We start from the raw sequence: 11,808 nt of genomic DNA on the forward strand, positions 1-11,808 counted from the left end.
ACTTACCTCACTTACCTGCCAGACGTCCGGTCAGCCCGTCGACCCGTCTGGACTTCTCGCCAAGCGTCCGGTCAGCCCGTCGACCCGCTTGGACTTCTCGCCAGCTATCCGGTCAGCCCGTCGACCTAGCTGGACTTCTCGCCAAGCGTCCGGTCAGCCCGTCGACCCGCTTGGACTTCTCGCCAGCTATCCGGTCAGCCCGTCGACCTAGCTGGACTTTTCCTGCACACTTGATAAAAGTGTCAGACAACAACAAACCTAACTTAACCTGATTTGTCATTCATCAAAACCTGAGTTAGACCGTTAGTGCTAACCGCACCAACAGATAACCCCTTAGCATAGAGTCCAAATCCATCCTCTCAGGTAGTGTTATAATGTGTTTTTCCCTTATATTTTGAAGTTCGTGTGCTATTGAATACAAGAATGTTGTTACGATTGGCATAAATTGAAGATGTTATAAATTCAGATTCGTACGTGGAGTTTGAACCGATAATATAGTAGGAAATAAAATTTAATAACTTAAAAGATATCTATATAATCTATGTTATTTAGTAGGATAAAATTTAAGAGAAAATTATATTTTTAGTCTTATAATTTATAGTTTTTTTCAATTTTAGTCCTGTTATGAGTCAATTTATATTTTTAGTCCTGTAACTTATAATATTTTTCAATTTTAGTCTTTTTTCCTCTAAAATTTAAATTTTTCAACGGAAAATGATGAGTTGTAAATTGAATCTGAGGATTTTGATTTTTTATGACCCATGTGTTTTTTATATTCCAACCACAAATTAGACATTTTTCGTTAAAAAATTTCAATTTTGGAAGAAAAATGACTGAAATTAAAAAATATTACAAGTTACACGTAAAATAACTTATAACAGGATTAAAATTGAAAAAGATGTAAATTATAAGACTGAAAATATAATTTTCTCAAAATTTAATTGTTATTGTACTTGTAACTTACCACTAGTAATATTGAAATATCTTTTCAGATTCACTTGTATTTTCTGAATTTACTTAGTAGTAGGTGAATAAGATTATCCATCTCCAAAATTAATTGGACTGAAGGCCCAACTAACCAAGATATAAAAAAATAATAAATAAAAACTCATAATTAATTATGATTTATGTTTATATGAAATAATCCATAACACAATATTGATATTTAATTTAGGGGGAAAATAATATTTTGTTAGTGTTAAATTATTAAGTTGGTTAAATAGTAAAGTGCTAAATATTGATTTCCAATAATTCATCCTTACTTTTCAGGTTTATCCGGCAGTAAATGGAAAGTTTTATGGAGTTGGATGTACTTTTTCAGATTTATCCGATAGAAATTTTGGTGGGTCGGACTCGGACATTCTTTCATTCGGTAGCTGGTGGAAATTATTAAGGGGTCGGACGTACCCAATGGAAATCTTTGTGCACTCCGGGAGATTAGAATGAAGGTAGATCTACTGTGTGCTTTAATAATCCATTCCAGTATTTATCAGAAACCCTAGTGGACTGTCCGTTGCTGTGTGGATCTGGCGAGGAGAAATCGAGAGATGCGGTTCGTGGATTCATCTGTTTCGCTTCTCGCCACTTGCGGTGGCGACACCGTCAAGCTCTTCGACGTCACGGTGGATGCCGGCGATCCCTGCACCCTCAGCTACACGCCTTCCCCCGGATCTCAAATCAACTCCGTCAAGTGGAACCACACCAGTAAAAACGCTTTCCCGCCTCGTTTTTTATCGCACTATCTGTTTGCTTCCTCTTTGCTGTGCATTTCTGTTATGCTTGTGTCGGAGGGTTTTGTTTGCTCGATTTTAGCCTCTCTTTTTTTTCCCCGATAGTCTGGGATGCGTTACTCTCTGAAGCAAAATTACTAGGAAACTGCGTATCTGCATTTTTTACTTCTCTTGGAAATTTGTTGCTTTGCCTTGGATCTACACTATTCGAATTGTATAAGGGCATGTTTCATCCTTGCCTAGTGCCGTCAGAATTTAATTTTCCCATGACTCATCATTCAAGTTTATTTTGTATCTTTTATAACTTAGTTAATTTTGTTAATCCAGCGGATGGTGGCTGACTTTCACGGTGGAAAAATCTTACTAAAGTTTAATCTTTGTTCGTGCAGACCTAGTGGTTGCTAGTGCTGGTGACGATAAAAAGATATCACTTTGGAATAAAAATGGCCAAAGTATGGGATCCTTTCCTTCTCACGGCAGTGACCTTGCTGATGACATTGAGGTAGCTCATTGTATGCTCATTAATTTGTTCTATTGTGATCAACACATCTGGTTATTGCCTGCATTTTTTTCCCCGCTGTCTCTCTGTCTCTCTGGTTTACATCTTTTCTTCAGTTCAACCACTGTTAATGATTATTCTAGAGTGACCTGCGTGTCTCTGGTTTACATCTCTGATTCAATTCAATAATTGTTAGTGAATTGATTTCTACTAGAATGTCCTGCATGGAGTCAGTAACATTGCTACCGATTTCTTTTCCATCTAAATCATGGACAAAATAAATAAACTAAAAGCACTGGAACTGTTGGCACGATAGAAATTGCCACCTTCTTGCTATGCTGTGTCTGGGTATTTTCTTCCATCAATATTTTCTTCGAACAATGGTGATTGTTCGTTTGACTCCCTTATGAATTTTAGCATACGTGTTGAACAAATAAGAAGAAAATAGCTAGCATATCTCTTTTGCTAGGTAGGTTATTTCTTTTCATCTAATTGTACAGCAATGTCTGCCAATATAGCTTAAGTCTGACTTTGACTTTTACAGTTGATGACTTTGCAAAAATTGCTTATTCTGATGTTACACATTGAAGAAATAAGAGACTTAAAAGCTAGATTTTCTCCTTTTCCAGGCAGTTTTTTTTTTCTTTGCGTTTGAGTGCAGAGCATGGAAAATGTTGCTTGTAAACATAGAATGAGTACAGCTTGATTATTCTGCAAGTTTACACTTGATGGTAAAAATTAAGAGAAATTTTATGGCTGTGCCGTGTTTCGATATTTGCAATTGTAATAATATGAATCCTTTACGTTATTTTTGTATGTTTCATTGTGATGCTAAGTACCGCTCCTGAGCCTTGTTTCCCCTTGTTGTGATTAGGGACAAATTAGTGCATACTGGCAGTCTGGGTGACTATACCTGTATTTTTTTAGTAAGATAACCGATTCTGATTGATGCCTAACAGGACCTAAATGACAATATGGCCATGGGTTTAAGTAATAAAAACACTTCTTATCTGTGTAATTATGAGTGCATAATATATCAAACATTTTAAAGATTTTTTTTACTTTTCTCTATTTTGTAGGAATCTATAAATTGTATCAGCTTTAGTAATAAAAGTTCTAGATATCTTTGCTCTGGAGGAAGTGGGCATATTGTCAAAATATGGGACCTGCAGAGGAAAAGGTGCATCAAACGGTTGAGTGGTCATACTGACACAATTACAGGTGTAATGTACAACTGCAAAGATGAACATTTAGCATCCATCAACGAGAAGGGGGATCTCATACTTCATTATCTTGCTTCCGGAACACGGGCTGAACTCAAGGATCCAAATGGGCAGGTTATTGGCTGTCAAATATTTTGAAAATTCCAAACTTTCGCTCTACTAACATCTTTTTTGGTTTAACATGAATCTGTATCGGTGATGCGATTGCAGGTACTAAGAGTACTTGATTATTCTCGATTTAGTCGACATCTTTTGTCAACAGCTGGGGATGATGGATCTGTTCATATTTGGGATACAACTGGTCGCAGACCAAAGGTTAGTAAAATAATATTTCTTAATCTGCTAAAATGAAGGAGAAATTGTATTTGTTCCCTGCATTCACTAAAAAATTGATCTCCATTCACTCTGGCTCTTGGTGTCAGGTTTCTTGGTTGAAACAGCATTCTGCCCCAACAACTGGTATTTGCTTCTCTCCATCAAGTGACAAGGTATTATCTTCCTAGGAATCTATTAAATGATTTGGATTTCTGGTGGATAATTATACATGGTTTGGCTAGTTTTGTTGGATGGGAGGTGCTTGTTCTATAGAAAATCAATGGCCATTATATCCTGACTTGTTTTCCCTGTAGATTATTGTTACAGTTGGTCTTGATAAAAAGTTGTATATGTTTGATTCTGGAACAAAAAGACCCTCATATTGCATGCCTTTTGAGGCACCCTTCTCATCGCTGGCATACTGTGATGATGGTAATCTATTGGCTGCTGGGACAAATAATGGACGTGTAGTATTCTATGATGTTCGAGGGAAACCTCAACCTTTCACAGTTCTTCGTGCATACAGTAGTTCAGAGGTAAGATATCTTATCTGCCAAGAATAGCATGTATTTCATAGTCATCTTGATTCTTTTTTTCACTGCTTCATTAAATAGTCTATTTATATGCTGATGATAGCATGCCTTTTATAGTCATGTTTGTTCTTTTTATGCTAAACAATCCTGTCAGGTCATGCAGAACATGCAAGCATATAGATGCTGCAAAGGTTTTTATTAGTTTATTTGATCTCATATGACAGATTTAGATTCAATTTCATCAAGTAATCTGAGAAAATCACACGTTTGGGTTTTAGATTATTAGATCACAGGCAGTGCACATAGATAAAAAAATCTATCTTTCTGAATAAAGATTGATTGAAAATTACATCTGTGCTAGTTTATTGATACCTGTTATGATGCTTGATTAGCCTTGTGAAACAAATTACAAGTGAGAACAGATACAATATATTTCTGCAATATTTAAAGAAGTGTTTTCACTGTGATTTTGGGTATTCATCAAAAGTTTAATAAATAAAGAAATCAATGAAGTAAGCCTATATGAAATTCTTAGTATATTGTTATTTAATTGTTTTCCCTACCACTAAAGTTGGACCTTCACTTCAGGCAATCATAAACCTGTGTTGGCAACGGACAAAGCCAGTTGTTGTAAATGAAAAAAATTGTACTGCTGAAACTGCTCTTCTGGGGGGCAGTAGTGAAGATTCTGTGCTTATGCCAGATCCCTTGCCTTCTGTTGCAGTGTCTAAGTTTTCATCCACATCAGTACTGCCTAGCCTACGTGCTTCAAATATCAGTGGATCATCAATTTCAATTACATCAAACATATCCACAGCCGATGAAACTCCTCATAGAAGTCGCTTATGGCCAGGTGGAACACTGCCAAAGCTACATGCACGGTCTAGTTATGATTCAAAAGATGACATGGATGTTTTTTCTCCACTGGTTGATGTCCAGCCAATTACATCATCACTTGGTAGTTGGTGGAATGATAATGATGAAATGAAAAAAGACCAAACATTTGTTGATAAAAAGTCGACTTTATTTTCATCCTCAAGGAGATATCCATTACCCGATGGGACCACTGATTCACATCCAATTTCAGATTGGAGATCTATTGCAACCTCAAGACAGGTATTATAGTCAATATCAATTGCTTTGTACATATTTGTTTTCGACTGCTTAATACAGTCTTAATAGTTGTAAGAAAGACTTTTGCTGCATTCTAGGTTTTTTCAAATTCGAGGTGGATTCCTATTATCTAGCTGCAAGTAAATTATCTTTTTTGTAGTCTTGTGCTTGAAAGTAATGTGTATTTGTTGAGAACCTGGATCGAGATAAATTTATGGTGTTCTGACAAATTATTCTCTTTATTGTATATGTTATTATGGAATTATGGAACACTCAGACATTCGATGATGGAAAAAAACTGTTGGGCATTCATAAATACATGATTCATACACTCTCTTTCAGTATCAAACACTGGACAACCCACTTTTTTATCTTAAAATTGAGGTGAAGCAACAAACATGCTTATTGGTGTGAAGCTGCTCTCTGTTTCTCTTTTTCCATCTCTTTGGAAGATTATTTGAACTAATCAATCAGACAGTTCGTCTGGACACCAAAGAAAACACTCATCTGCACCTGACATTTTAACTTTACTGTGCAGTTCACTTGCTAGTGCAGTCTTCCATATCCCCTTCTTGTCATTGTTTTATTATCTTAGCAATAGAAAACAAGATGCCTTTATTGTCTTATCCTAAAACTTTGGAAACTAAGTTCTCAGTAAATTTTGCAGGATGACAACTCGCCTATTCAACCACTGGCTGCAAAAAATTTCACACAAACAAAGAGTGAGATATTCATTCCTCAACCTCCTGGGAACACATTGGCAGACAAATCAACCAGCATCCGCCAACCAATTTCATCATCTCGTTTCTTGCCTCCTGTATCATTTGACTCTGGGGCCATCTCTGCAGGCCCATATGATTCATCTTCATCTCTTAATGCCTCCAAGAACTCTTTGATTAGTCCTGCATTAACTTCCTTGGATCTTCAAAACAAAATCTTCAATGATTCTGGTTCAGCATCATTGGAACCTTCATCTGTTTACGGTCATCCTTCTACCATCATCTCCTCAGGGGCTAAAACAATAGGATCGTTAGCTAACCCTGATTTCTCAGGAACTGTATTCTCAGGTCTTCCACGAAGACACTTGACTAGTTCTGAGAGAACAAGCACCAGTTCCGTCTTTAGTGACAGTGTGGTATCAGCTATCAGTTCACCCAAATCAAAAAAAACTGGGCAAGAAACCAAGGAAGAATTGGTGAATAGCCTATTGTCAAGACAAGATGCATCTGCATCAGTCGGTTTAGCATCAGGGAGTTTGCAGGCATCTAATGTAACAACCTCACATTCAAGCATGTGCTCACAATTGTAATTTTGGCCAACAAATTAATAGTTGTGCTTTTCTTTTTTCATCAGGTAGCGATGCATCAACCTTCATGGTCATCAGGTCACTCAGATCAACAAATTGGGGCTTCATTTTCTCTTCAACTAGCCCAACGCACTCTTGAAGAGACTTTGGAATCAGCACAAAATCCCATGCTTGAAGCTGTGAGAAATGTTCACATAGAGATCCTTAGACAATTCCACATGCAGGAGGTACTTCTTGCTTATAATAATTTCAATTTCTGATATTTTTATCCTATTGAAATTATTATTATTTTTATTTTTATTTCTATTTCATACAAATTCCCCAATAGTATCTATCTTTGAAAGACCTTTTCAAGACTTGGTTTATGGGGTTTCAAATTCTTAAAGAGATACACTGGGATGATAGAAATATGAGTGGTTTGGGGGGGTTCATTGACACAAATAATCGAATGGTTTCAACTGGCATGTGTTAAGTGTGACAAAGGAGATAATGAGTTTGGGTCATTTTGTAAGTGTGCATTCGGGATTGAAGTGAGTCAAAATGGTATTGTATACTTTATGGTAGAAATGAGTGAGTTTACCATTTGAGTTTGTCCTTTTTAATTTTAACCTTCAACCATTCAAGGTGGCATGCACTCTTCTTTCAGCAAGGTGTATGTTTTGGACAGAAAATGAAGCATCCAATCATGTCAATGTTTTAAGCAACTTAAAATTTATTTTTTATAAGCAATCATAGTATGATTGACATCCTTTCCCTCCCTGATAGCTACGAGTGACTCTGCATTTAGCCAAAGACAAGTTGTCTATGGATGCCCTTCGACTCCATTCCACGTTCTCTCTCCTTCCTTCTAATTTCATTGCATTGTAGCACCCCTTCACCTCTTGCATCTATATTGCGGTGCAGTCACATTGATTGAGGTAGTATAGGGATCACTGGCATGTTAGACTTAGAGGAAGAAATCCACTATGTGTCCACCTAGGCGGTTTGGTCCTAGCCCAATCTAGGTCCCATGTCCAACTTAATAAACAAAACAAAAGGTCATCTTAAGAGAAAAATACCATTGAAAGGAAGGTCAACAAGAAAATCAAGACAATCATGGTAATTATTAATATGATTTAATTTTGAAATTACCATTGTTGTCCCTTTCAACATCTCTCTTCTCTCATAACCTATGTGAACTCTTTGCCCCAAGAGTAGATATTAGAAACTTAACCTATTATTTTCTTGGGATCTCTTTTGTGATTGACTTTCCAAATATCATCTTCCTCTCTCATACTAAAATCAATAGAAACTCAGTCTCCTGTCACCATTTCTTTCCTCTCAAAGCATATGTTGAAACTTGTAATCTCATTTGTTTTTGCAACACTTTCTCTTGCTTCATTGGTTGGAATCTCAAATAACATTATTTCTCTTATTAGTGCCACTCATATTTCTCCTTTCATAGGTAGATGTTGGGACATTACTTGGTCTCGTCTCTTACGCCATCTCCTTATCTCTAGAGTAATATGGATTTGACTTGGTCTCTTTCTTGATTATTTTTTTTTTGTATCCTCCACAACTTGTTATTTTGTGAACTTTGGTACCTATCCGATGATAGCTTCAACTTGAGATAGAGTTAAGAAGATTATACTTGAGAAGATTTCATGTATTTTAAAGACCAAATCAATCGAGTCAAAGTCTCTATTGATGATTGTGAATAACAATGTGTGGTCCAGGCATTCACTAACTTTAGTTGGGAGCTTGTGTTGTTAGATTTCTCAATTGTCATGCTAGCATTGCATCTTTGATGAGAGTTTTTGTGAAACTTTCTGTTTTTTTTTCAATAAGCTAGACATTGATTAATGTGTCAATCCAACTTGATTCAGAATATGAGTGTGATTCATCCGCTCACTCACTCACTCACTTTTGGCAATATTAGGATTGAGGGGACATGAGAGAAATAAGAATCGCCTCAGCTCCACATCAGTTTAAGGTCATCTCAGGTTTGATCATGTATCTTGGGGATACTGAATGTGTCATATTTTGGATCGGATTGTGTTTCCCGTTGCTCATCTATATGCGAGAGAAGAAAAGTAGTTATTGCTCAAAAGGTTGTCTTAAATTATTTTTTCCTTGTTGTCAAGGCTACCCTAACTACAGTGACTACCACATTAAACGTTGTTTGTCCATTTAATTCCCTTGTTTTCCTCGACAAGATAAATAATCAAAATCATACAAGCTAATTCCTCGCAATAGTGTGTCTCCGCAAACAGTTCCTTTGCTCGTCTTCTTTGTCTGTTCCACACTTTTTTCTTGATGTTGGATTTTGTATTTCAACTTCTTTATGATATACATTGCCAAGGTCACGTTGTTTTTTCTTGATGTTGGGTTCTATATTTCAATTTCTTTACAACAGATATTGCCAGGATCACTCTTTTCTTATGTTCGGTTCTGGATTTCAACTTCTTTACAATAGACATTGCCAGGATCACCATTGCTAAGGGGGAAAAAACTTCAGTTCTTTGGCTTTCTATTAGTCTTTCAGTTTTTTCTCATCAACCTATCTTCATCATCTTATTGATGTGAGATTCAAATCGCTTTTCTTGCCATTTGATGTCTATATTTCTTTCTTCTTGGATCCAATTATATGCTTGAATACTTCTTTAAAATGATCTGGAAAATAATTTATGTCGAACCTCATAAGGAGTTTTAAACAAAAGGAAGCATATCTACAAGAGACCTAGCTATTTCTGTTCTTGTCACTGCTTACTGAACTTGTATATGCCGAACAGTGAAGCTTTTGTGTAGGTCAGAAATATTACCATGTTTGAAGTTACAAGCGTGATTCAAGCTGGCAAATAAGTCCCTTGTCGAATTTCTTTCTACTGTGAAATTTCATTGTTATTATTTTCCTTTTTGATAACAGATGCAAATGTTCGAGCTACATAAAACAGTTTTAGAAAAGCTGGAGGAACTGATGAAAGAAGTGCAGTCGTTGCGCAGGGAAAGCCAACAGCTCCGCTAAAGTATTTAGCGGAGTTTCTATGATCTTGCTCCTTAGTTGGTCTTTTCTTTCTAATGCTACCGGCAAATTGAATTGGCTTTTCTCAGCTTCCGTTTAACTTGTACCAGATTGATGCACATGCTCCACACTAGAATCTGGATTCTGCTCATGTGAGGTGACTATACTAAGGTAAAGCACCCTTTGCCTTCTCACTCAACCCCGTCTTTCTCACTTCAAGTGTCATTACATTTTCGAAGATTATAACCAAGAGCATTACTACTGTTGGTCGACCCAGAATTCAGCAACATATGTGAGATATAGCTAAGATCGATGTCGCAAAGAACAAGCTTTCCATGGTGCAGAACGTTCCAGTTTTCAGGATGAGCCAAGGATGAAGTTTATGTGATCAGGGTATATATATATTTATATATTTGTGAGCAATCTTTTGTTCGACTACAACCCTTTTATTTTACGAATCGTTTATCGTATTTTATCTTGGTGTCTATTTTACTCATTAATGTTGGAGGTAGATGATTTTTTAAAATGCCTTCCTACTTTAACAAGTTTTTCTTTTTTAAAAATGTCTTAAAATTTATTAATCTCTGTTCATACTTGCGAATTAATATGATCCCAAGAGGTAGTCTAGTAGGTAGGTAATCATGTGATAAATTTGTAGCATGAGGTAAGAGTTTGAATCATGGTGAGGTGGAAAATGCTTGCAGTTTCTGATTTATCTGTCTGTATTGAATTGTGAGACTGGCGATGCTCATCTTTTGGGGATGAGTAATATTATTTTTTTGCATCGTGCTTCAGAATTAATAAGAAACCTAAAATAATTGCTGCATTTAATTAATGGAAAATTAATTAAAGTCCGATGTTATTTGTTTTTTTTTAAAATATAATCTTCATGTTTGGATCATCACAAATCTAATTAGTCCAGTGGTCCTCCTGATTCATTGGATAAATTTGAAAGTGTTCATGATGATATGTTAATGCATCGACAGTCAACTTTTCACAGGTCATCATCCATCAGTATGAATTTGCGCGTGCCTCCGCTTTAGTTGGTTTTGAACGAAAAGGATTTAGTTTTCTTTGTCCCGCTATTTATTTATTTATTTAAAAATAATAATAATTTCAGTACTTCGGCTATAATTCTATTAAAGAATGGGCGTCGACTTTTGGGTCCCACCAAGTTAATGAAGTTGGTCACAACAGCTGTCATTTAGTTACTTTAATTAACCTTCCTATTACTACTAATTTAATAAAATTAATGCTCTCAATTAACCATCTTTTCATTGGATTAGTTAGTTGGGTCCCGTGCTACGGTGACGGAAGAGAGCCGATGTATTTTTTTCTAATCATCAGACGGTTCGATTTCACTTGCAGCCTTTAGTGCATTGAAAAATATTTTTATATGATGCATAAATTTTTTTTAAAATGTTGGACTCTTAGGTCGGACTTAATTTCCAAATTTATTTTGATGATATATAGGAAATTTGTATTAGGGTGGCACGTTGCTTCCTGGCAGTCCAATGAGCCACTTGATTAGCATTAATTATCAACTTTTAAGTCTTAAATTAATCTATTAATTTTTTTATTAGTTAACACACCAAATATCCTGGAGTACTTCTCAAAATAAATTGAGAAGTAGTCGCATATCAATCTAATATTCCCAATTTAATTATTTATTAAAAAAAATTATCTATTAATTCATCGGAGTTGGAAGTCTATCATTAGATATTTAAAAAATCGATAAAGTATATTATCTACTTATTATCTCAGGACTAGATTAATCCATTGGTGTATTTATGACCAGCATTTTAATAAGATAATAAAATCAAATTTAAAACTAAATTATGAAAAAAAAGTTGTTTAAGCTTGGTTTTATTTTCTTTTTTTCTATGCTTGAATTTAATTTGAGCTTAGTTGGATTTTAATTTGAACTTATTTAGTTATTATATATATATCTTACTATTTTATTAAAAAAATTTCCCTTTAATAACTAACTTTGGTGAAGCTTAAAATAAATTTACGTTAATATCTTTTTTTTCTATTCACACTAAAAATAATTCTAAAATTTATTTGTAATTCTACAAGCGAAACAAT

General features: G+C 35.4%; 1 protein-coding gene across 1 annotated transcript; it reads left to right on the forward strand.

Annotated features, from left to right (window-relative positions):
• Positions 1 to 1,404: 1,404 nt before the first annotated feature.
• Positions 1,405 to 10,195, forward strand: LOC122020354 (protein NEDD1-like). Its single transcript, XM_042578254.1, has 11 exons — positions 1,405 to 1,704; positions 2,120 to 2,232; positions 3,309 to 3,566; positions 3,663 to 3,767; positions 3,875 to 3,940; positions 4,082 to 4,303; positions 4,889 to 5,416; positions 6,081 to 6,683; positions 6,767 to 6,946; positions 9,625 to 9,891; positions 9,998 to 10,195. Exons 1-10 carry the CDS (start codon positions 1,548 to 1,550, stop codon positions 9,721 to 9,723), a joined length of 2,331 nt encoding a protein of 776 aa, XP_042434188.1. The 5' UTR covers positions 1,405 to 1,547; the 3' UTR covers positions 9,724 to 9,891; positions 9,998 to 10,195.
• The last annotated feature ends 1,613 nt before the right edge of the window (positions 10,196 to 11,808 follow it).

The sequence above is a fragment of the Zingiber officinale genome, chromosome 9A, assembly GCF_018446385.1.
Source record: "Zingiber officinale cultivar Zhangliang chromosome 9A, Zo_v1.1, whole genome shotgun sequence".
Classification (NCBI taxonomy): Eukaryota; Viridiplantae; Streptophyta; class Magnoliopsida; order Zingiberales; family Zingiberaceae; genus Zingiber; species Zingiber officinale.